Source organism: Pseudorasbora parva, chromosome 24 (assembly GCF_024679245.1).
Source record: "Pseudorasbora parva isolate DD20220531a chromosome 24, ASM2467924v1, whole genome shotgun sequence".
Lineage (NCBI taxonomy): Eukaryota > Metazoa > Chordata > Actinopteri > Cypriniformes > Gobionidae > Pseudorasbora > Pseudorasbora parva.
In genome coordinates, this window is record NC_090195.1 from 15,709,889 (window position 1) to 15,737,698 (window position 27,810).

The following is a 27,810-nucleotide window of genomic DNA, read 5'->3' on the forward strand; positions in this document are numbered from 1 at the left end:
AAACCCAAGACGTGTGGGATAGGTAGGAGTTTTGCGTGAGAAATTCTACATAACCTTCACATATAACAAACAAAACTGAAAGACGAGGCTTTACTATTGTTTCGCTTGTTAGTGTGTTTGTGCATGGATGATGGTTCGTGGCTGAGCTGCCCTCAGGCTGAAACATTAGAATCTCCCTTGATTATGATCCTGCCCTAGTTTTAATTTGGAAAAACTGCCGGAACTTCTTAGTGCAGGACAAAGCTCAGGGTTGAAATTTAATTTGAACAGGTCAATGAAAAGATTCAAGCCTGTTGGACAAGCATAATTCAGAAACCCCTACCATCCCAAAACCAGAAGAAGAAAAAAACCAGTCTGAACATGTACTGTCTTGTCATTTGCCTTTCAGGCTGCTACTCAAAAGCTCTGTGCATGTTTTGGTGGATCATAAATGGCTACAGTCTAAAAAAAGATCATCTTTTTTCATAGCTCTACTGATCACTTCCTCTGATTTGAGCTATTTGAATTCATGGATAAAGAAGTAAACAGGAAGTTAGCAGGGATGATGAGAAAGTAATTTGAGGAAAGTAGGGTGTGGTGAGCTTTTAAGAGGTTTAGCCTTAGAAATCTGTTTCTGTTGTCCACCAGGTGGCAATATGTAGTGTCATCTATTCTATTGTATGCAGAGTTGTACGCATCCATTCTTTTTCATAGCGCTATAGTGCTACAGTCAGGTTCCAGAAGTAAAAAAAATTATCCATAGGGAAATTGATTTTTAATGCTTAATTATAAATGTTTAAAGAAAGACCTGTTGTGAGATCCAAGGTTGCTCATAAATGGTAAATTATTTTGTTGAAGTCACCAGATTGATTGATTCAACTTAATGATTTTTAATTTAATAATAATCATGTTTAACAACATGGTGAAAAACTACAATTTGTGGTGAAAAACTACATTATCCATGATGCTGTACAGAAAATTCCACAAATCAGAGAGTTGCAGCGAGCTCTGCAGGGAATGCCCACTCCCATAAAGCACAATAAATGACATTATCAGGCCTGCTTCCATACACTTTCACAATAATTAAATATTTGCATCTATATATGCATATTTTACAATAAAAAAAATGTAAAATCTATTAAAATCTATTGCTTCCATAGATATAATCAACCATAAAAGCTTTATATTTTTTTTGTTTTTAATTTGATTATGTCATTCGAATAGCTTCATTTAACCTCACAGGCCAGCCTTCCCATGTGCATCAATGAGCCTTGGCCACCCATGACCCTGTCGCCTTTTCACCACTGTTACTTCCTTCAACAAGACCTGCATTTTGGGAGATGCTCAGACCCAGTCATCTAGCCATCCCAATTTGGCCCTCATTAAACTCAATCAAATCCTTACGCCTTCCCATTTTTCCTGCTTCTAACACATCAACTGTGAGGACAAAATGTTCACATGCTGCCTAATATATCCCATGCTGTGGGATTGTAATTCTTTACCTTTTTAAAGACATTAAGTACACAGTCTTATACCTTTGTCTTTTTGTCCAATTTGCTAATTGTCTTTTTTTGCTTCAAATAAATATTTGTTATGTTGTGATTTACATCATGGCTGGTTCGTTTGGTTCATATATTTGGTTCGTTATATTGATTTATAACGCTTTAAAAATAACTTTTTTAAAAACCTTATAGGAAAAATTAATGGAAAAAATACTTCCGGAAAAAAGTCTGCTGAAAAAAGTGGTCATGCACTAATGTAGTCTATAGAATGAGCAGTGGTGAAGGAAACAAACATTTAAGCTTTTTATTTACAGGGGTCTAACCTCAGGTCCTGGAAATATGGTGGGCATGTTATGCCCCAGAGGTTCAGTGAGCAGTGCGCTGCCCAGGATAGAGGTTAAGTGATGGGCCATGATTTTCTGCTGCGGTATGGTGCAATGGTTCTCCAAAGACAGGATCACTGGGTACGGTGAGGTCTAGCATAGCAAAGAAACAAGTTTTCATAATCTACAAATCTGCTATTATAAGTAAGTGATTGTGGCATACAATTTGTGTCATTCCACTCACTTTGAAAGCATATTCTTTAATGGCCTTGATGACGTCTTTGAAGAGCACTTTAGACGTGAGCGTGTGGCCGTGGTAAATGACTGGCTCCCCGTTTTCACCGTCCCAGCAATCCAGCTCCACACAGCGGCATCCTTTCGTCAGCGCCCTAAAAGACAACAACAATTCTCTTACATTGCTTATGGATAAAAGCTTAATATGTTAATGCATTGCTGTTGAGAATTCCTGCATAAACAGACATGTTCGTACTTGATATAGGCTTCCGTACTGCTAGGCCCCTTCAGCTGGTCCTCCATCAGATAGGTGTTATGGGAAGAGGAAATGAAGTAATGATTGAGCGGTTGGCGCATGTCTTGGTACAGGGTTTTGTGGGCAGGGTTAAAGATGGAGCTTTCTTCATGGTTCAGGTACATCAGGAAACCATCTTTGCTCATGTGCTTGTTCACTTTGGCTGGATAAATATGAAAACACTGTTTTATATATATTAAAATGAAATTGTAAAATATATTAAAATAAAAAATTAATACATTTATATATATATATATATATATATATATATATATATATATATATATATATATATATATATATATATATATATATATATATATATATATATATATATATATATATATAATTTCTTCAAAAAAGTATTCCTGTGATGGCTTATTATCCTGTGATTATTCTAATATGTTGATTTGATGCTCAGGAAACATTTATGATTATTAAGATTATTATGATTATTATGTTGAAGACTGTTGTGCTGCCTAATAGTTTAATATAAACAATCTTTCTGGATTTTTTGATTAATAGAATGTTCAAATGCACAGCATTTATTTACAATAGAAATGTTATCAGGTGTATTTCTTCAGGTAATAGTGTCATAAAAGTGCCATTACCTATTTCATCCACCTCAAATTTATTGATAAGCTTTAGTGCATAATCCAAAGACACCGGCTCCCTCTGCTCATTTTGGAGGAAGCTCAACAGGTCGCTGGAGCTCATTTCTCCGTTAGTATGAGCATACTTTGCATAGATCACATCAACTTCCTGACGGTGAGTCAGCAAATTGTAGAATTGCTTAATTTCGTATCCCTCCAGAGTTCCTGAATTTGATGTGTCACATTGCTGCAATATATGAAATAATAAAAAAATGTTCTTGAGGACCTACAACAGGAGACACCAAAAACTTTTTTTGTTTTTAAATTTCAGCATTTTAGACTGCTGCCAGTGAGTTTAAGTCATTTAAACATTTTGTTTCACCCTAATCCCGAATAGCAGTAACATTTTGTTTCACCCTAATCCCGAATAGCAGTAACATTTAGTTTCACTCTAATCCCAAATAGCAGTAATTTAAACAAACAATGCTATAAATTACCTGTGCAATTGGAAATTAAAATGATAAGAGTAGGATTCGTCTAACCTTGAAGAGCGCCGCGGCGTAACCATCGTCCACCTCAATATTGATCTGACGTAGAAAATGCTTCAACTCCTTCAAGGACATTTTGTTGTCTGCATTCTTGTCTGCCTTACGCATGCAGTCATAGATCCAGCTTTTAATCTGATGTAAGGACTGAATATTAAATACTAGAAATTAATATATATATATATATATATATATATATATATATATATATATATATATATATATTTATATATTAATTAATTACACACACACACACACACACACACACACACACACACACACACACACACACACACACACACACACACACACACACACACACACACACACACACACACATTTACAGGGACTCTCCATAGGCATAATGGTTTTTATACTGTACAAACCGTATTTTCTATCCCCTTACACTGCCCCTGCCCCTAAACCTACCCATCACAGGAAACATTCTGCATTTTTACTTTCTCAAAAAAACATCATTTAGTATGTTTTTAAGGCCATTTGAATTATGAGGACATTTGATATGTCCTCATAAACCACATTTATAGTGTAATACAAGTGTAATACCCATGTAGTTATACAAATTTGTGTCCTCATAAACCACATAAACAGGCTCACACACACACACACACATTAGATGTTCAAGGATACTGTTCGCTGTTCTGTTGCCGGTTGAGGTTGTACATGCTGTTGATGACCTTCTCCAGACCGTTGACCCAACGCTTGGCCTCCTCTTTGGATGAGGCAATCAAGTCCAGGTTATGCTGTCGACCCTTGAAGACGATGGAGAAGCAACGGTCTTCCACTGAGGAGTCGGTGTACTTCTGCAGCCCTTCAGTCTGACGGCCAAGCCGCACAGAATCAATGTCCTCGAGGCTGACTATAAAAGAAGCAAGAGATTTTTTTAATTATTACTCATTTCTGAGTCTTAACTGACTGGTTTTCAAATAACATTTTGAGCCTTTTGTGAATAAAACTGCTATTCACAAGAAATCTTTGTTAGTCTGACCTTTTCGCATCTGAACTCATCCAGAAGAGTGATTTACAACAAAACTACAGCCTGAAGCCACGTTATTTCTGAGACCAATGTGATATGCAGGTCTGTACATGAAAGTAGTGCAATATTAATATAATATATTTTGATACCTAATAATCTTCAAACCACTAAAATATACAGCTGAGTGGCCAAGATTTTAGGTTCAAGATTTTATCTCTTAACAAAAAAAGCAGAATTGAAATTCCAAATTTATTTCCAATTTTAATGATATTTGAAGAAAAATAAAATAAATGGAATGCGATTAAAGTAAGTGTATATAATTGTTTGTGGGATTTTTAATCATGTAATTTTTCAGTTTAATTTACCCATAGAGACAACCTAATTTCAGACATAATTTCATAATTTCAGATGATATGAGGGGTGTCATAATTGACTCCCCCCATGTTATTCCAAACCTGTAAGATATTCAAAGATCTTGGTTTATCTTCAAAATATTTGTAAAAAAATTAAAAATTAAAATGAGACTGCTAAAAAAAATCACCAAACAAAGAAATGGCAATTAATGCAAGGAATACATGTGAAATTTTGAAGTAGAAAAACTGAAATTGTATTTTAAATACTTGTTTTATTTACATCTTTTTTTAATGTGTATATTTTTTATTAGATTTGTTAATTTATATATTTTTTTCAATAGTTACATTTTAATTTATTTTATGGATTTATTATATAAAAACACTTAATTTGTAATTAAGTCTTAATTTTAATATTAATATTAATGTATCTATAATTTTGATGTAATAATTGTAAAGTATACATTCTGTTAATGTTCAGTGTAGTTTATTCTTTGATTGTTCTGTTTGCCTGTATCCCCTGTTCATTAGTTAATTTCCTTGTTTAATAATAAGTTAACACCTGTTATGTTTCATCAATCATCGTCTGCCTATTTAAGTCCTGAGTTTTCATCAGTTCATTGTCCGTTCTCGTTTGGTGATAAAGTCTAAAGTCTATTTGAAATATTTTTTGTCTTTGTGAGCTTCATTTACATAGCAATGAGTGACAGAAGGGCCTTAAACAGTAGATTTTTCCCCCATCACCATGGATTTGCCTGCAGTTCAGTTACTCTGCCTGCTCGCTCTGTGGTTTTTACTATTCTTGCCTAAGCAAGCGGTCCAAGGCAAGTCTTCCAGTGAACTTGCCTCACCTCCTACCACTGCTACCCCTTCATCACCCTTCTTCACAGCCCTCTCCCTCTCTCCGCTATTGGGAGGAGGCCATAATATGTTTGAATGTGTCCCTGTTCATTAGTTAATTCCCTCGTTAAAGGGGTGATGAATTGAGAAATCAACTTTCCCTTGAGCTTTTGATATATATAAGGTCATGGTAATATAAGATTATCCTGTAAATTTCAGAGCTGAAAACGTCCTTTTCGAAAAGTTTTTATAGACATCAGGGCCAGAAAACGGTCGTGTTCACATCTTAACGTCATCTAGTGGCGAAACACCGCCTCTACAGAATAATAAGCACATGTAATTCAGTATCCCGTTGGCAGAAATAATATTTTTTTGATCTGGGCACGCACACGCTTGTGTGTGTGTGTTCATGCTTATATCCACAGATCGTACAGGCCATGTAATACAGAAATAATATTCCAATCAATCGCGGGTGGATGAGAAATAAATCATTGTGTTTGTCAGATAAAGACGTCCACGAGCCCTGTGAGAGAATCATTCTGGTCGCCGCTTTGAAATCAATCCCTCCCTCATGTGAACTGAACTGAAAGGGGAGCAGAAGCTCAAATCCAATCCTAGCCGTTGGCGTTATTTCCAAGTCTCCAGTGCGTAACGCCCATTAAAACCCAGCGTTCAGAAGAGAGCCTCAAAACCAGTGTAGAAAATAGCCTATTACCTATTACTTATTAGTTATAATGTTTTGGATGTAAAAAACACACAAATGTCATTAGTTGACCTTAGACAACAGTATAAAAAAAATAAAAAGCCAGTTCATACACCTTTACATAATTAGTTAACAACTGTTCTGTTTCTTCAATCATCGCCTGCCTTTTAAGCCCTGTGTTCTCATCAGTTCTTTGCCTGTCTTCGTTTGGTGATAGCTGTTGTGTTTGCACTTTCTACAGAGGTTTCTACTGTGTTCGCATTAAAGTCTATACTATGTGTTTTCATCTTTGTGAGCTTCGTTTACACAGCAACGCGTGACAATGTTCAGCCAGTTTCATAATTTATTAAATTCCTTAATTTAATTCAGCAAATTCCTGTCATTCCTAATCAAGATTTTTTTTTAGAATGTTTCCATAGTAAGAAAAAAAATACTATCTAAGTTAATGGCTACTGTTAACTGCCTGGTTACCCATATTCTTCAAAATACTTTCTTCTGTGTTCAATAGAAGAAAGAAACTCATACAGGTTTGGAACAGCATAAGGGTGAGTAAATGATGACATAATTTGTCCTTGGGTTTTCCTTGGGTGAACTTAACCCGAGAGGTACATGAATAATCTAAATCATATTTTCTCAATCAGAAAATCTTGGCAAAGTACTGCTGTATGAAAGAAAACTCATTGCAGGCATCAAGTGAGACACTGATAAGAAGGTGATAAACTCAGTGGTTTCCTTCTCTTTGAGGGTTACTGAATATGCTTGGCAAACACAGCTGTACATTACAATCTCTCCCCTTCTATGGCCCCTGCCCTTTAATCCTAGTGTTAAACATATACAAGGACAAGCGCTATTCCTCTCAAATCATGTGTATTGTGCAGTACAGGATAGGGCTGGACAATAATTCAATATCAATATATATCGCGATATAATTTTTTTCAATAACGGTGATATGATTTTTAAACACATTTCCGATATTTCGATATGACTGACGTTCAGGGCGCATGCCATCAGAAAGAGCAGAACACGATTGGCTTCTTGCGTGATGACGTACACCACGGACACGCAGCCAGTGCTCAGCAGTAGTAGGCTGATAGATCCAACGCGGCACGTTTTAGCTACAAAGAGTTTCCCTGACCGCAACACAAATGTGACTGAACGAGCTTCCACAAGTAAGGAGAAATAAATAGTTGATAAGAGAAGAAAGACTAACTTTCTTTAGTGGCGTGGAAGTGGTTCGTCTAAAGCACTATTCGCACGGGATTAGTATTATCTAGAGACCTCTGTGATTTAGAAATGACTCCTCCACATCTGAGTTTTGCGTGGCGCATTCGCACGGGATAAGCAAAGCCTGTGATTTTACTCGAATTTACTGACTTCTCCCGGATATGATGTCAAGTCTTCGTTATAGATAGCTGTATGAAATCATAAACAGGCATCGATATCGTTTTGATTATTTTACAGTAGCCTAATAAATAAATATAATTTCGTTCAGTTAGCGAACAGACGCCATGAACTGAGCTCAGACCAGCGGCAGGAATCAGATTTCATTTATCACGAGTAGGAAGCTGACAATATACGGCGGAAGATTCAGTTTCAAAACTAAATGTAAAAGCGCCTATTTAAACAAGATTGTCATTGTACTATACTGTTCTGTTATGTTTTTCATTCAGAACAGTATTGATGTTAATATTAAACACACCATTCAATCAGATTACTCTCAAATTGATACTCATTCTAAAGTGAAAGTATAATCCGTGTGGGCGCGGCTGCACGGGAATTAACGGTGCGCATTATGAATGCAGACTTTATTCTTCGTGAAAGATAAAGATAGAAATGCTCACAGGGAGAAAAAAAGCTTGCAAAAAGTATATACAATCCGCCTAATCCTGGCCAAATCACAGAGATGTCGATTCGCACGGGACTAATGTTATCACAGGACCTCGGTGTTCGGCGAAATATGGTAGGCCTAGGTAGGCTAATTTGCGGGGGAATTTTTACTTTACAAATTACAGACATGGCCGATTCGCACGGGATTAAGATCACAGACATTCTCTGCAATTATTACAAATCACCAGAGGTCCCCAGATAATACGAATCACGTGCAAATGGGGCTGATGTTAAACTTGTGCCGGAGAGGTGCCGACTAGGGGTGTAACAATACATCGACATGCATCAATCTAATGTCTAATAATACGATGCCAAGCGTTAAAAATAATCCATGTAGACTATTTATGTAAGAGGCAAGTGGCACATTTGTTTGAATACTTTCCACATTTGCACACAATGTCATGTGTTAACACCAATGCGTTCATTCTCGTTTAAATTACCTTTCAAAGCTTGTGAAAGACGGTCAGACATGGCTTCACGAAAATGTATCATTTTCTCCTGTTTAAAGCCTGGCAAAAAGCAGCGTGCACTCATCTCAAACAGGGCACAAATAGGCCACTGAATTGAGTCTTATTTTATTAATTTTTTTGTGCATCAGTAGATAAAGGTATAGTTTTGCATAAAAGGATAATATAGCGCTATGAATGGTTCTTCAGTGAAATTTAAAACTTAAAAGAAAATGCTCAATAAACTGCGTCTGCGAAGTGAGAGTCTTGTTTATTTGATGGTGATTTCTTGTTCGTATAAAGGCTAAATACAAATAAAAGGTGAACATTAATTTATTTGTACCGTTTTTATTTCTAAAATTTTATATAGTTTTATAGGAGGAGGTTTCATAGACTTGGCAAATTAATTTGTCAGAAGTTTGTAGGTACAGAAATCCTTTGTGGCAGTTCTTGGTAGTTTTTCTAAAGCTTTTATATAGTTCATATCGATATCGAAATTATATCGTATCGACCAAAATTAAGAAATATATCATTAGAGATTCATTAGAAGATTCTATTTCAGAAATTGAATATAAACAAGCTCTGGACTCTCTATCAAACAATAAAGCCCCAGGTTTAGATGGATACCCACCAGAATATTACAAACATTTTTGGACAACCATATCACCATTATTCATGCGAATGACGGCAGAAATTAAAAACACTTCTTCTATCCCACCTCATATGAATTCAGCACTAATATCAGTCCTGCTTAAACCAAATAAAGACCCAACATTATGCACTAGTTATCGCCCATTATCTCTTTTAAATACTGATTTAAAAATTATTAGTAAAACTCTGGCAACACGACTCGAATCAGTAATTTCATCTCTCATCCATCCGGACCAAACAGGTTTTATCAAAGGACGCCAGTCATCAAACAATACCAGAAGACTATTCAACATCATGGACCTATGCAATAAAAACAAAAAAAAGACCATAATCATATCTCTAGACGCAGAGAAGGCATTTGATAAAGTTAATTGGTACTTCCTTCATATGACCCTTAAAAGATTTGGATTTGGAGACTGCTTCATTCATTGGATTAAAACACTCTATAATACTCCACTAGCATCTGTTTTAACTAATGGCATAATATCATCACCATTTCAACTCCAGCGAGGCACTCGCCAAGGATGCCCATTATCACCATTACTTTTTGCCTTATTTATAGAACCTCTTGCTGCTGCAATAAGACAAAATGAAAACATTTCTGGAGTTTTATCAGGTAAAACTAATCATAAAATTTCACTGTATGCAGACGACATCCTATTATTTGTACAAAATCCAGAAACATCACTTAAAGAAATAATTAAACTCATCGACGAATATTCTGCCATATCAGACTACTCCATAAACTGGACCAAATCAACAATTTTACCACTGAATATACAACCACAAGACAGAAGTATACAGAACACACCATTCAAAATTAATAATATTACATACTTAGGAATAAACATATCCCAGAACCTCTCTGACTTGTTCAATCTCAATTTTATCACACTACTGAAAACAATAGAAGATGATTTAACTCGATGGATGAACCTACCACTTTCCATCATTGGTCGTATTGCAACAGTTAAAATGTGTAATCCTCTAACTCCTTTATTTATTCAATATGACTCCGGTACAACCAACTAAGAAATGGTTTACATCATTAAACCAAATAATTAACAAATTCTATTGGAAAAAAAGGAAACCTAAAATAAGCTTACAAACACTACAAAAAAATAAAGACCAAGGCGGTCTAGCTGCACCAAATTTTCAAAATTATTATTTAGCATCCAAACTTCAATACTTTTGCAAATGGATCACAGGTGACAGCTCCCAAAACCCATGGCTAGCGTTAGAACAAGCAGAATGCAAAGAAATAACAATATCTGATCTTCCATTTATCACAAAAAAAATCAAACAGAACAACCTTTTTAAAAACATAACGATTAAACCAACTCTCACTGCTTGGTGGCAAATTAATACACTGACACAACATGAGCTGACACCACACATCAACTCACCTATATGGCACAACCCGGATTTCACTATAAACAAAACTCCACTAAACAATATTAAATGGAAAGAGAAAGGTATCACACATCTACATCACCTGTTTACTGGGAACACATTCACTACATTTACAGAATTAAGTCAGAAATTTACCTTGGGAAAAGAACATTATTACTACTACCTTCAAATTAGGAATTCTATTAAAACCACAGTTGGAAACCAAGATATCGCACAACCTCCCCCAATTCTTAAACATATCACCAAAATTAGTAATTCAGTAAAAACACTTAGTAAATTATACACTCTAATATTGTCTATAGATACTAAAGCAATTGCAGCACCAGTTAAACAATGGGAAAAAGATCTCAATATCACCACAAATGATGAATTTTGGAAAACAGTTTGCAGAAATACTTTTATATTAAGTACAAACACAAACATCCAGTTAATTCAGTATAAAATTATACACAGAACACACATAACACAGCATAACATGTTTAAAATGGGGCTGACAACTTCTGATAAATGTACTAACTGCAGTTTAAATACACCAGACACTTACCTTCATGCACTCTGGCTATGCCCACCGGTTAATCAGTTCTGGATAGATGTCACTAATAAACTATCAGATCTCTTTAAAAGTACTATCAACACACTTCCACTCTTATGTCTTCTAGGTGACACATCTGAAATTAACCTCCCTTTGGAACATAAAAAACCTCTACTCCTATCTCTAGCTATCGCCAAGAAAACAATACTTCTCAATTGGAAAAATAAATACCAAATATCAATTAAACAATGGCTTCATCTACTAAGAGACCATGTTATTAAAGAGAAACAAACATCAGCAACTAAAAATCAATTGCACAAATTTAATACAGCTTTCAATCCACTACTCTCATCGTTACATATTGATTAAAATTAGCTGATGAGTTGATGCCTCAATTAAGATTTATGGTATTTTAAATGGATTAATAATCACACGAAAATTAAATTATACTTGTTATATTACATTACAATGTATTATACTTCTGCAATGATTTATAAGCTAGTATACACTTAAAATTATTATATATGTAAAGCTGCATATTAACAATACTTTTTGTTGTTGGTGATGGTGGTAGTAGGAATTTGGATATTCATCTCTTCCGTCATGAATCACATTTCAGAAACATTATGTATACATTCTGGGTAGCCTACTTGAATTTATTAAATATAAATGGTCTGGGTCGGGGTGCTGCTCTGGTGCTGTTGGTGGGCACGGCTGACATGTCCTGCTGGCGGGTTCATCATCACAGACTCGGTGCTTGGGATCCTCTCCCTTTTGCCACCTCAACCTCAAATCACTCCTCTCATGTAAATAAAAAACATCTACCAATATCTGGGCTGGATGTGGTGTCTCTGGCTGGGGAGCTAACCGGTGCACACCAGGGTCCATACTACAGATTAAAAAAAATTAAAAAAAAACTGGGCTGGGCAACAAAAATGTATTTTTTGTTTTATCAGGCCACATCCAGACTAGGGGAGCCTGGTTTGGAGGTGCCTGTTAGGGTGCCCCAGTGTATTTGATCAAGGACTCAACAGAGCATAGAGGATCATTTGAGGAGTGTGTCGCTGGCGGGAGGGAGGGTCCCAGGTGGATCAGATGAGGGTGACTGTGTCCGGGGGGGTCTGTGGGTGGTGGTCGCTGACGGCGCTGGAGCGGCTCCCGGACATAGACCATAGTGTCCCTCCACAATAACTGGATTGCCTGGTTTATCGTTCCATCAATATCATGATTTATATTACTTTGAATGTCTAATCCTAACATTACATCTATTATTATTATTACTGTTATTATTATCATATATATTATAGCTAATGCTATCACTAATAGCTACTATCACTACTACTATTACTATTAGCTACTATTACTATCACTACTATTATTACTATTACCTACAATCAATACTACTATTACGATAATTACAATTACTACTGTCACTACTACTGATACTTTTAACTATTACTACTACCACCATTACTGCCATTACTGCTACTATTACTGTTACTACTACAGTTATTATTTATTATTTTTTGTTATGATTACTACCTCAAGTATAAATGTGTTACTATTACTATAAGCATCTCAAATTACCCTTATCCCTTAATACTCCATTGCCTAAACTTACCAAATATACCTGCATACATCACTATATTTATATTCAGTTGTTGTTGTTTTTTTTTTTTTTTTTTTTTTTTGATGGTTTTCCTCTCTGTTTGTTATTGTATTGTTTTTGTTTAATTGTTTTCTTTGTTGGTTCTCCTCTCTATTTGTTATGGTTTGGTTTTTCTACCCACTATACATGTATGTATGTCTATGATCACTTGCATTGTATAAGCTACTGTAATTTGTTAATTTGCTATAATTTTTTTTTTCTCTAATAAAAAAAAAAAAAAAAAAAAAAAAAAAAAAGAAATATATCGTGATATAAATTTTGGCCATATCGTCCAGCCCTAGTACAGGATAATGAATGGTAGAGTTCAGAGGTAAAATACTTCGCACGCAGGCAGGGGGAACCCAAACATGGGCGGCTCTCTGTCTTTGCTGTTATCACAGTGTTTATAGGAGAAATGTGTGAACAGAATAATTAGTTTTAATTGACCTTTCTGTGTGCAAATACATTGATAAACTGCTTTACCTGGAAGTGAGACACAATAGAGATTTCTCAAAATCTCTCTAGTCAATTCATGATCCCAAATAAAACATTTAGACACAATAGATGGCTTACAGTGAAGAACCAGATCAGGGTTTGTTTGTGTGTACTGTACTCAACCGACTGAAACAAAGCAAATATAACTCAAGCTACTTCCCATTCATTTAGTACACTTCATTACGCATGACAAAAACAGTAAAGGCACAGATCTTTTCTTTAAGGTCTATTATATATATTAGAACAAATGGTATTAATTAGTCTAACATGATAAGTAGCTAGTATTAAAAACCTCAAATGTCTGTAAACCATATATTGTTGATTTTGGTCTGTTCCACTTAAAGAGGCTTTGACCCTCTCAGCTGTTAAAGTGAAGCGGAAGTATTGATAGTTTATTTTTCCATATTGTGATGTACTGAGTGGAACAGATTCTTGAAAAAGAAAAAATGTAGGGCGGGACTTGATTGTCCATCGGGAATTGTTTGGATGGTTTTGGTTTGCTATTGCTGAGGGAATTAATTAATTTTGCTTTTGTAATGATTTTTTAAACTTTATTTATTGAATTATTAAATTACAATTTATTTAATTAATGGGTAGTCCTGCTACCCATTCTTGTATTTTTTGTTAATTTTATAGAATCTATCCATTTAATTAAGATAATTATGGCTAGAAAATGACAAAATTGCAAGGTTTAAAAACTGTGTTTAGTTCATTGAACCTCATGTATAACCCAAGGTTAAGCACTTGCAGCATTGTCCATTCAGTGAAAAACCACAGCTGGAGATAATCTGCTGTTTAAGATGTGGCGCACGCTCACAAATAATAAATTAAATGTAACAAAATATGGGGTCTGTAGGAGAACAATTTGGATTATACCCAATCTCAAGTGAACTGCTGAAAGAAAGCAGTGTCAAAAACAAGCTGAGAGAAAGGAAACATTGTGCTTGGCCAAATTCTGACCTCTGTTTCATCAAATTATTATTGTTACATTTAATTTATTATATTCAATACAGTGATTAAAACCAAAACATTTTGATTAATACTTTTTTAAGGTAAGTGGATAATTTTAATTTCAAGTGTGGAGAAATTGCACACTTGAACTTTAATAATGATTGTTCATTTTTTCTGCCTTTCTCATCTTTGGTAAAGAGTTTTGAATAACCACTAGTCCGCAATATATCTGTTTATTCATGCCAGGAAAGAACTAAGTTACTATAAATAAATAACTTAAATTCTATAATTAAGTATTTTTTAAAATGTTTTTTAAATGTTTTTCTGCATTCATTTGATTAAAAACACGGTAAAACATTAATATTTTTGAAATATTACAATTTAAAATAACTACTTTCTGTTGGAATATATTTTAAAATGTAATTTATTTCTGTGATGCAAAGCTGAATTTTCAGCATCATTACTCCAGTCTTCAGTGTCACATATGATGATTTGCTGCTCAAGAAATATGTATTATTATTATTATCAATCTTGAAAACAGTTGTGCTGCATTTTTATGAAAAACATGATACAATACCATTAAAAAGTTTGGGGTAAGTAAAAGAAAAAAAGAAAGAAAAATAAATTAATATTTTTATTTAGCAATGATGCATTAACTTGATCAAAAGTTACTTAAAAGGTATTTATACATTTATACTGATACAAAAGAAACTGAAATAAATATATATAACGATTTTCAAAAAGTGTAATTTAATTTCAACATTGATGAAAATAACCATTATTTATAATTGAGCATCAAATTAGCATATTAAAGTAGTTTCTGAAAGATCATGTGACACTGTAGACTGGAGTAATGATGCTTTCTAGCCTCATGAGACCTCTGTTGAAATGTACAGAGGTGGGAGTGTGACCATGTGACCTCTTATTGTGTTCTGCAGGAGGCGCGAATAATAAAAACATGACAAAAATGCTCAGGGGAAAAATCTGCTCATTGTTGTACAGGATAATAGTGGCAAACTATGAAATTGGCCATCGCACAGGACTGCACCTATACTATTTATCATGGCGTACAAGATGTTTTACAGACATTGTCTCTGTCCAACAGGGTTTAAGAGAAGCAAATTGTTGTCGAATTTCTGGACAGTTTTACAGTGGGCAGGGCTGTATCAGTACTAGAATTTGATAAAAACAATCTGTTACATTTCCTCTGATTCTTTCCCAACCCTGCAAGTCCATTTAACTTGAGATAAACTTGGCACCATCACTATAAGATAATAAAAACCTCATTTCCTGTGCTTAAAAACATGAAATCCTTTTCTTCTTGTATTTAAACCATTAAAGGGATAGTTCACCCAAAAATGAAAATTAGCCCATGATTTACTCATCCTCAAGCTATCATATGAAATTCTTTCAGACGAATACAATCAGAGTCATATTAAAAAATGTCCTGGCTATCCCATCTTTATAATGGCATCTTTATAATGGCATCTTTATAATGGCATAATGCCATTTTATGAATGGCAGCCCAAAATTTGAAACCCAAAAAAGTGCATCCATCTATTATAAAAGTAATCCATACAGCTCCGAGGGTTAATAAAGGCCTTCTCAAGTGAATCAATGGGTTTGTGTAAAAATAGTATCCATATTTAAATCTTTATAAAGTAAAATATCTAGCTTCCGGCAGACCGCTTTTCCATATTCAACTTATGAAGAAAGTGTAGCGCCTCTCGCAATTCAAAACAATTATGCTACGCCCAACATCATCGTCGTGTCAGTTATGCTTTTTCCTTAAGTTGAATATGGAAGGCGGCGTACCTGAAGCTAAAGATTTTACTTTATAACGTGTTAAATATGAATATTTTTCTTACAAAAACCCACCGATTCACTTCAAAAAGCTTTTATTATATCCAATTGTATTCGTCTGAAGAATGTCATATACACCGATGGCTTGGTCATGGGGTAATTTTCATTTTTAGGTGAACTATCCCTTAAAACAAACTATAGTATAGCCTATGTTTTATAAAGTAAACTATTTGTTCAAATGGCAAGTCGCTAAAACATCCACTAATGTTTCAATACTCATATTAAGCTAATTAAGATCTTTCCTTTTTTGAGGTGTTTACTACATTTTCTGAGCATTCTGTCATCATTTATGTCATTGTTTTTGAGAACATAAAAAGGGCCGAAAACCCCTACTGCATGTGCAATCCATCTAATCATCAATCCTGGCCAATGGGAGTATACAGCGACTGTCAAAACACACGACTAATGGGTGAAAATATCATGTGAGCAGGACCAGAGGGTTTCCCTGCTGATATCTGTTGTTTTCACTAGAATCCTTTGATTTAGTTTGGTCCTGGTTTCCTCAGTTACACACACACAGGCCAAAGAGAAGGCAGACAGTCTGGCAGACAACAGATAAAGAGGCCTGATCTGAAGTCTTTACCCAGACCGGAAGCTACGAGGAGCAGAGGGCATTGGACAACATGTGTGGAGAAGATTTAAGATCACCACAAAATTTCGTTCCCCTCCTCTCCGGTCATTTTGTCGTAAATGTTTCCTTTCCGCCCATATCAAAACCTTCTCTGGCCTTACAGATGTTAAAAATGTGTGTGGGGGAAGGTGAAGGACAGGTCTATACTTATTTACAGCTCTGGGCACTATAAAGATCAGTTTACAGGAGAGCCATTTGATGTGTGGCTTGCTGATGTCAGCATGAAGTCATTTATTATCAGGAAATAAAATCAAATAATGGTTATATGATTACAATGTATCAAGCAACAGTTTTTTAAATAAAATGTATGTATATGTATATACAGGTGCTGGTCATATAATTTCAAATGTTTATTTCTTTTAATTTTGATGATTACAACTGACAACTAAGGAAAATCCAAAATTCAGTATCTCAGAAAAATAGAATATTGCTAAAAGGTTCAATATTGAAGACACCTGGACCTGGTGCCACACTCTAATAATCAGCTAGTTAACTCAAAACACCTGCAAAGCCCTTTAAATGGTCTCTCACCCTGCGCCTCAATAGTATGCGAAAATAGAATTAGTATGTCCCAAATCATAGTATTTTGAAAAGAGTATTCCAAAGATACCCAGATGGTCTACTATTTCCAGTCCGAATTAGAAATACAGATCAATACACATGCACTCTAACGGCTGATATTGCCCACAACCCATTGCAAGTTGGACGAGGATTTGATTAGAACTACAAACGTGGATAAAAAGTGTTAAAAACTACAAACATGACGGATGTGCGAGCCCGAGTTTTAGATAAAGGTTAATCAATGTGAATTGATGAGTGATCAATCAGTAACCTGACGAAAATATATTTATTTAGTGTTATCCACATTCTATTTCACCTGCAGCAGCATTGTGAACTTTTGTAATGATACGTTTGGCCATTGACTTTTAAATGCATCATTATATTAAAACTGCAAACACATGAGGAGAGTCTCTGCATTAAAGACCCACACAGGGCAGATCAACGTGCAACTACATTTCTCTCCGATATGGTAGGAGATTAAACTGAATGTGGAGGATTTGAACTGTGACGATTGACAGAGCAGCAGTTTAAACGGTGATGGGAAGCTCGTAACTAAGCGACAGAGTCCGTTAAAGATGACGAAGTAGTATGTCAAAGCTTGCATACTTTTCTGCTACACTCTCAAAAGTATTTACTTTTTCTTCACAAAAAGAGTACATACTTTTAGGTTGTAGTATAAGTAGGCAAATTGGGACGCAGCATCAGTCTAGCTCTGTAGGCTACACTATCATGGGGAAGACTGCTGACTTGACACAGCTGTTCAAAAGACGACCTTTCAGGTCCAGTAAAGTTTCCACATTCAGTGATGGTTTGTGGTGCCATGTCATCTACTGGTATTGGTCCACTGTGTTCTGAGGTCCAAGGTCAATGCAGCCGTATACCAGGAAGGGTTTTGTAAAGAGGAAGATGTGATATGACTCAATGACTCAACAATGCAGAAGATATGAAGGCCACTATCAGAGCAACCTGGGCTCTCATAACACCAGATCAGTGCCACAGACTGATCGACTCTACGACTGCTGCAGTAATTCAGGCAAAAGGAGCCTCAACTAAGTATTGAGTGCTTTACATGCTCATACTTTTCATGTTCATACTTTTCAGTTGGCCAAGATTTCTAAAAGTCCTCTCTTTGTATTGGTCTTAAGTAATATTCTAATTTTCTGAGATACTGAATTTGGGATTTTCGAAAGAAGTGATCAAAAATACAGTCAAAAGTAAAACAGTAATACTGTGAAATATTACAATTTAAATTATTATTTTCTATTTGAATATTCCTTTAAAATGTTATTTATTTCTGTGATTCAAAGCTGAATTTTTAGCATCATTACTCCAGTCTTCAGTGTCACATGATTCTTCAGGAATCCTTCTAATATGCTGATTTGCAGCTCAATAAACATGTCTTATTATCAATGCTGAAAACAGTTGTTCTGCTTAATATTTTTGTGGAAACATGATATTTTATGTATTTATTTAAAATATTATTTGATGAAAAGAAATTTTAGATTTTATTTTTACTTTTATTTGAAATATATACAGTATGTTTATTTTATTTTTGTAACATTACAAATGTCTCTACTGTCATTTCACTTAAGTCATTTCACCTAATACAGTATTGTTCAAAATAATAGCAGTACAATGTGACTAACCAGAATAATCAAGGTTTTTCGTATATTTTTTTATTGCTACGTGGCAAACAAGTTACCAGTAGGTTCAGTAGATTCTCAGAAAACAAATGAGACCCAGCATTCATGATATGCACGCTCTTAAGGCTGTGCAATTGGGCAATTAGTTGAATTAGTTGAAAGGGGTGTGTTCAAAAAAATAGCAGTGTGGCATTCAATCACTGAGGTCATCAATTTTGTGAAGAAACAGGTGTGAATCAGGTGGCCCCTATTTAAGGATGAAGCCAACACTTGTTGAACATGCATTTAAAAGCTGAGGAAAATGGGTCGTTCAAGACATTGTTCAGAAGAACAGCGTACTTTGATTAAAAAGTTGATTAGAGAGGGGAAAACCTATAAAGAGGTGCAAAAAATGATAGGCTGTTCAGCTAAAATGATCTCCAATGCCTTAAAATGGAGAGCAAAACCAGAGAGACGTGGAAGAAAACGGAAGACAACCATCAAAATGGATAGAAGAATAACCAGAAGGGCAAAGGCTCAGCCAATGATCACCTCCAGGATGATCAAAGACAGTCTGGAGTTACCTGTAAGTACTGTGACAGTTAGAAGACGTCTGTGTGAAGCTAATCTATTTTCAAGAATCCCCCGCAAAGACCCTCTGTTAAAAAAAAGGCATGTGCAGAAGAGGTTACAATTTGCCAAAGAACACATCAACTGGCCTAAAGAAAAATGGAGGAACATTTTGTGGACTGATGAGAGTAAAATTGTTCTTTTTGGGTCCAAGGGCCACAGGCAGTTTGTGAGACGACCCCCAAACTCTGAATTCAAGCCACAGTACACAGTGAAGACAGTGAAGCATGGAGGTGCAAGCATCATGATATGGGCATGTTTCTCCTACTATGGTGTTGGGCCTATTTATCGCATACCAGGGATCATGGATCAGTTTGCATATGTTAAAATACTTGAAGAGGTCATGTTGCCCTATGCTGAAGAGGACATGCCCTTGAAACGGTTGTTTCAACAAGACAATGACCCAAAACACACTAGTAAACGGGCAAAGTCTTGGTTCCAAACCAACAAAATTAATGTTATGGAGTGGCCAGCCCAATCTCCAGACCTTAATCCAATTGAGAACTTGTGGGGTGATATCAAAAATGCTGTTTCTGAAGCAAAACCAAGAAATGTGAATGAATTGTGGAATGTTGTTAAAGAATCATGGAGTGGAATAACAGCTGAGAGGTGCCACAAGTTGGTTGACTCCATGCCACACAGATGTCAAGCAGTTTTAAAAAACTGTGATCATACAACTAAATATTAGTTTAGTGATTCACAGGATTGCTAAATCCCAGAAAAAAAAAAATGTTTGTACAAAATAGTTTTGAGTTTGTACAGTCAAAGGTAGACACTGCTATTTTTTTGAACACACCCCTTTCAACTAATTGCCCAATCGCACAGCCTTAAGAGCGTGCATATCATGAATGCTGGGTCTCATTTGTTTTCTGAGAATCTACTGAACCTACTGGTAACTTGTTTGCCACGTAGCAATAAAAAAAATACTAAAAACCTTGATTATTCTGGTTAGTCACATTGTACTGCTATTATTTTGAACAATACTGTAAATATATGTACTGTGTATATGTCATTATACTTCATACTTCAGAATGTATTACTTCGTGACCAAGGTTTGACAAATGTTCACACATTTTAGTCTTGTTGTTATGAATAATAGTATCCAGGTTTTCTCTATAGGTGGGCCGATCATTGTTTTGTAAACAATCATGTGGTGTAACTTTTCAAAATTGCAAACGTTGAAAGAGAAAAGAGAAAGAGTTGCTTTGGCAGCATAGCTATGTTTTTCTAAAAAAAATGTCATTCTTCATTAAATGAAGAAAACCTGTTCTCCCAGTCTCTCTTAAACAGAAACTGAACTGAATAAAAGTATACTTACAGCTGGAGTCTTTCTTGAATTTCTTGCTGGTTTGTTGCCACACAGTCTTGCAATCTTCATTTAGCCGAAGGTAGCGGGTCTTCCTCCATGAGCTAGACTTTACCTTTATTAGGTCTCCACCTTTCAGCAAAAACTGCAGGTCCGGGTCTCCCTGCAGACCTAAAGGTCAAACAAATATCAAGTTCAAGCATTAGTACAAATGGATTTCTCAAAGGTCATAAAGTGTTCAAAGTCCACTGTCTATATCTTAATTTATGTCACAAGTATCTGGGCTCAATGATGAGTCATGTATAGGTCAAAGCTATTATATATATATAATATATATATATTAATGTTTGCAATTATGCTGATGCTTGGACACAGCTCTCTCCAGACAATAAATAAATAAAAATGTTTTAAATAAAAATAAATACATTTACAAGGTCTTGCTGAAGGTCAAAACCTGCTGAGTGAGCTATAAGTATGGTAAAGGTTATGTCCATTTTCTTTGACACTCTTGCATGCTGTATATATCTACACCTTGTAAAGTAATTGAGTTTTTACTTAAATGAAAGTATGTTTACCCATTCCATTCTATTGATGCCTTTCAAAAACTATCTAGCATTTAGGTTTGAACAATATAGTTTCAGCATTAGGTATATCTTTGTGCTTTGTTTATATTCAGTTTATATAGTCTATTGTACTGTTTTCTCTTTATTAAAGTATCATCAATAGTTCTCAATAGTTTTAAAGATAACACTGATACATACTGACCACATGCATTCACCCACACAGCACTTTTCCATATTGCAATGATATTGTGATTATCTTTGTCTTGTTGAAACCACAATCCCACAGTGCTGATACAGAGAAAAGATTTGAATAAAATCACTTGCGTCCCTCACGGATATTCCAACACTTTGAATATATACAGATTACATATACTGTATATAGTACAGTATAAATACATACAGCAGTGGCCAAAAGTAATGTCCGGACTCCGGAGGGGATATTTGTTTTTAATGAGCCTACATATTTGATTAAACAATCAAAATATGAGGTAAAATGTATTAATATTTTTTTTTAAATATTTTAAATATGAGGGAAGACTAAAACACTAAATGTAGATAATGGATTTATCTGACAAAATGCCGGAAAAAATGCTTAGAAAACCAAAAAGCAGTTATTTATATATAATATTTCATATTAATATATACCAGTTCACTTAAAATACAGAGTTCACTTTCCAAACAGCTGTGTATGATACATTCAGTTTTCAGGATTGATTTTTTAAAGAATTATGCTACAATGTAAACAATTCTGGTTGTTTTTTGTTGGTTTAACTTAAAAAAGTAAGTAACCTGGTTGCCTTAAAATTGTGTGTTTATTGAAATTAAAAATTTGAGTTGATACAATGAAGGAAATTAGTTTAATAAATAGAAACTGAAAATATTTTTGTATCTGAACCACATAAAAAATGTGATAAATGATAAAAATAGCACTATTTGGCATGTTTCACTGCATCATCAGAAATAAAACACACACAATTACCCAATATGCTTAAAAAATATTTTATTAATATTTTAATAAAGGTTGTCGAATCTCAAAAAATATTCATTGTATTAACTCAAAATTTTAATTTCAATGAACTCAAAATTTTAAGGCAACCAGGTAACTTTTTTTCTAAATATTTTTTTACAGTGTAGGATTGTTGTATCTATAAAGCTAGATAGATAAAGATATCCACAATAGCACTGCCGTGTGGAAAAAATGTGCATGTGCGATGTGGGTGTGTGTAGTCAATTCATTTCAATGTTGCAATAAAAGATCAGTCTTTCGATAAAGTGTTTCTACTTCCTTTTTAGGAGTGGCTGAATTTGGAACCATAAAATATTGCAGATAATGCCTGCAACATCCTGATGAGATGCAAATTTGTTGTTCTGCAGCTATCATGGTGCTACTGCTAATTGGCCCAACAGTTGAACTATGAATATTTACAGCTTCTCTGAACCAAGGGTGTGGGCACAACAACAACATTGCTGACATTTTTTTCGCGAGCTCTTGCCACAGAGGCTGTTTATGAGGCTCTGGCTGAACTCAAGCAGAAGGTGGAGAAATTATAAAAAATCTGAGCTGATTTCAGAAAGCATACTTTGAAATTGAGCTTAAAGCATTTTCTATACTGGGATGGTTGCCTGCGTTTGCTCAGAAAACTCTTGTGTGTATGGTTTTATTTTGATGACTGTTACTAGTGTTATTCCGGTCTTGAAAAAAGCGAGCTATATAACATTTAGGAAAAGGCATCAGGCTTTTCATCTCCACATTCAAATCACACTCCAGAAGTATTCAGCATGCAAATGTAGACGTCGCCAAGTTCAAATACTGTTCTGACTTGTGACTTCTCATAACCGTGATCCACAAAAACATGACAGAAACAGGGTAAGCACTAGGCTAGGTCAACACGATTTGCAAAGAAAGATTTCAGCTTTGCATGTAAGATATATAAACATAATATTTGACCCTTTGTAAAACACAGATTTTCATCCAGCTGTATCAATTCAAAATGGCTGCAAATTCTGAACTCTCTGGTTATATATGCATAATAAATTTTGCAATGTGATGAAAATATAAATGTATTATATGTGGAACTCTGCAGAAAAGCTGTATTTTCTACACTAGCTATGTGAGTCATATCAGACAGCTGACTAAAGAAGTTATGCAACTTAGCATGTGCGTAACAACTAAAAATATGCCAAGAGTGTCTTCTTCTTATCTTACTTGAAATAAAACCTGATTTATTTACTTAAAGCAAAACATCCAAACTGCTTTCCTGTGCAATAACAACAACTTCTTAGTCTGACCCTCACATGACTTCAAAAGACTTGGAATAAAGTGCACAAGTTGAATTAACTATTTTTATTTACATTTATGATTATGGGTTTTTTTTTCAGCTCCTGGACCACATTCATTTTGTGCTCCAAAATCCTACCTTGTGCAAACATGTCAGATAGCCATCATTATTTAAAAGAAATGTTAAAAAGAGGTGCTCTGCCAACAAGAGGAGGTGCAACTAAAATTCATGTAAATTGGAAAAAGGTGCAACACTCACTCTTGAAGAAATTCAACTTATTTAGTCCATATTTATTTAGTAATTTTATGCCCACTCGTCTTCCAATATCTAGACTTATCTTACTTATGGTTTTTTAATCTTACTGTCAATGTAGTCCGATATGGCAATTATTAACATGTTATAATACATAATTTATGTTAAATTTAATAATATAATACTTTTACACAAAATACACATAACTAAATATAGCTAAAATAGCCATTACACATAAATTGTGTAATGAATTAACACATCATTTCTGAGAGTGCAGAATGCTAAAGATCTCCACCACGCTTCAATTTTCTTTTGGATAAAATTTACATGAAAGCTCTACATTATGATTATTAAAATATATGTAAACTTAGTAACTCAAGCACTCAAGCAAACATATTCAGCAGGGCACTGCAAATAAATTATGTTCGTAATGCTGATTTCATAAGTGTGTTTTGGTGCTTTTTTCTATTTAACTGGATGGAGATATTGGCCATCTGGGAAGCTCTGGGAGGCACTGTGAATTTTCAGGACAGATAGAAAAGTGAATAAGGAATCTTACAATCAGCCAACCTTGATGTTGCATCAATGGAACATAGCCAACAGTTGACCGATTAAAGTGTGATAAGTCAAACCCCAAACGGTTCATTCTTACTTGGAAATGTTTTGTACTCCTAAAATAGATCTTCTCTCTGCTCTATTTGGCTGGAACGTAATTAATCACCATAAAGAAAAACATCATAAAGCAGAATGGGATAATCCCCTTGAGCAATTCCTCATTCCAAAACATAAAAAGTAAATCATACAGTGCTCCTTTTTGATGAAATATAGTCATGTTTGTGAGCATCCTCAAAAGCCAGCTAAACTAAACATCCACTGCATTTCATTATCGTAGGCCTATATGTTCCTAATGTTTTAAGTCCTTTCAAATTCTTCATGTTTAGAATGCAGCTTTCAAAGCAACACAGCGTCACACCCATTAACTTGTGCAAGATGTTGCAGACTGCAGAGTTTGGTTGACATACATTATTCATCTAATAAACAGTAGCCTACGATAAACAATACTATTCCAAACGCTGTATGTGCCGTTAATGCTTGTATTAACTTTCACAGCTAACGTACTTACACACTTTACACTGTCTATAACTGGTGAGCTCTCCTCTTAACTTTTGAAATCCGGCTGTTTTGGTTTTACAGTAAGAAAAAAACTATAATCACGGCATTTTGGAGGAAACACTACATTCTAAAACTACTAGAGCCAACATTTTTAGTCCACGGAGGGCTATTTAATGCACGACACGGCCGCCTGTAACTAACAACCAAACACCCACCTATGCGTTTCCCATTCTCGTGTGCCACGTTTTTACTCTGCTCCTGATAAATTAACTCCTGTGACTTCGTCCTTTTGTGCGGCTTACGGGCACAAAACATTGTTGAAATCCTCTACGGGATCCTGTAATCGACCTACTTTGGGTAGAAAAATAACCTGACGGGAGAAAATCATGACGTTTGCAAGTCTCTTTCTACGGGGCGGGTTCTAAACCTGCAAAAAATCATTCTTTTGTTTTTGTTCCGACTCACTTTCTTAACGTGTGCCCCTGAGTTTCGTTGTGGCATGTGACATGTTGCGGCAGGCACTGTGGTATTTAAATACCCAAATAACAAGATAAACGTATGGCATCTGATTATAAACGTCAACTGGGACTAACCAGGTTTTTAAACTTTCTCCAAACGGTTGTGAGTACCGGTGACATGTTTTTGGCTGTTGCCTTTTCTCTAGCGTTACACTGATGGAAAAATGGGTGTTTCGAACGAATCATCCTCGTTCACTTTCATGATTGACTCGTAAACTTCGTCGATGTCTGTCCCTTTTTTTCCTTCCCACCCCTTCACCGAACGAGTCAAGAAGATCAGACTGTAAAAAAATGTCAAGATTCGAAACGTGACGAAGGCGATATACATTTTTGCTCGCCATTTAAATGGATGCAGCATAACAATTATGAATACTTTTAAAATTAAAAAGTCGTTAGTAAACCTCAAAATGCAGAGCTATTGCTTTTTTTAATCTGTCATATCTAGCTGTCGGCGAAATCTATTGTTGTCACTGTTTTAAATATTTATTTAAATATAGTGAACAGGTTCGAAAATCAACGTAATTTGGGATAGGGCGCCTTCTTGTGGTTAAATCCTCGCGTGACATATGTCATTCGCAGTCCGAATGGGTCGTGAAAGCGAAGTTTGACATGGTTTTATTGCGAACTCGCACGTTTGTCTTAGACTGACTGCATAGGCTACTGTTCAGATATTAGCACAAGATAGCAAAATGTTCTATGATATGCCTACCACTAAAAATGAAGGCTAATTCAGCATAAGGCAACACTCATGACTGCGAAAAGATACATATTTGCGTTTTAAAGTAAATTGTTTTGTAGAAAGTCTGTTTAACACATTCAACTCAAATTTATATACAAAGAAGCAATTAAAATCACGGTTGTTTATATAACTAGCCATTACTGACACTCAAATAGTCCTATTTACTTCTCACGCGGAATAAACATGACATCACTGAAAAACTTACCGAGTCTGCCGGCACTTCCATTGATTTCCATTTCTTTCTTCCCTTCTTTCAGTTACAGTAGCGCTATATCCCAGTCTAAAAAGACGTTCCACGTCCCAAAGTCACCCAGAAGCTGACTGGGTTGAGTAGGCTACAGCCCGTGTCCTAAACCATCTGAATCAGTGTGGAACCCGCCTATTACGAGCGCAGTATCGAGAATTCGCCAACACCCACAACAACACCGGTCTTTCAAGTCTCTGTTTTCAGTTAATAAGTCCCTGAAAAGTCGAATTTGTTTCCACCCATCATAAACAACTGAATTTTAATTTTTCAGAAGGATCAGTGTCAGTGGTTTTGATTCATTTGTTTAGATCGCGATTCTTGTCCAGCAGTTCCACTTCAGGAGTTTCTATGACATTTTAGGCAGATAGCTAAATGACAAAGACCTAGGTGTTGCATTTATAATCTGACCATTCACCTATTTGTTTCATAAGCACGCCATTATCTTATCAAAAGTTAGTCTTTAGGCTTGATTTTCATTCAGAGGTTTCAGATTGAATTCCCTGTACGTAAAAAACAGTGTTCCTTTTACTGCAAGAGGTATATATTTAAGGCACCCAAATGTTTTAGGTTTTTTTGTTTGTTTGTTTGTTTTTCTTCAGCAATCAGTGAACACTTCCTAAAAGAACCTTGTTTTTTTTTCTTGTTTTTTTTCCTTTTTTTTCTTCAGTATAAAGAAACTTTTGTGCATTGAAAGATTCCATGGATGTTCTTCATGGAGCCATAAGAACCTTTATTTTATTTTTAAAATAATATACTTTTTAAATCATGTTTCTAAAATATTACTAATTATTAGTTTATTTAAAGTTCATATGTAAATATTGTTTGTGAAAAACACCATGGAAATATTATAAATATTAAGATTATTTTCTGCCAGCATTGTCATACAAATCTACAGAATACAACCGTAGATATATGACAATCCCATTTGTCAGGCAGAATTATAATTTAGTCTATATTTCATCAAAAGTATAATGTAGATGTGTTTGCTGTCACTGAGGCTACTGATATTAACTCCACATTAATATTCACGACCCTTTCAAATAAGGCAAAAACAGACCATTTCATTCTAGGGACAAGATTGTACATGGACCTGTAAAACCATGTC

At 35.1% G+C, this 27,810-nt stretch overlaps 1 protein-coding gene across 2 annotated transcripts in view; it reads right to left on the minus strand.

Annotated features, from left to right (window-relative positions):
* Window positions 1-27,180, minus strand: part of plcd1a (phospholipase C, delta 1a) — a 31,298-nt gene extending 4,118 nt beyond the window's left edge. Inside the window, exons 1-8 of one of the 2 annotated variants that reach the window (XM_067435421.1) lie at window positions 25,417-25,976; window positions 21,007-21,165; window positions 4,120-4,348; window positions 3,469-3,598; window positions 2,945-3,173; window positions 2,295-2,496; window positions 2,049-2,193; window positions 1,805-1,957 (exon numbers count right to left, since the gene is read on the minus strand). In XM_067435421.1, the coding sequence (XP_067291522.1) occupies window positions 1,805-1,957; window positions 2,049-2,193; window positions 2,295-2,496; window positions 2,945-3,173; window positions 3,469-3,598; window positions 4,120-4,348; window positions 21,007-21,165; window positions 25,417-25,516 (1,347 nt within the window). In that variant the 5' untranslated portion in view covers window positions 25,517-25,976. Of the gene's footprint in view, window positions 1-1,804; window positions 1,958-2,048; window positions 2,194-2,294; window positions 2,497-2,944; window positions 3,174-3,468; window positions 3,599-4,119; window positions 4,349-21,006; window positions 21,166-25,416; window positions 25,977-26,663 lie in introns of those variants that run through there. The other variant, XM_067435422.1, reaches the window with a different exon arrangement.
* Window positions 27,181-27,810: the final 630 nt, after the last annotated feature.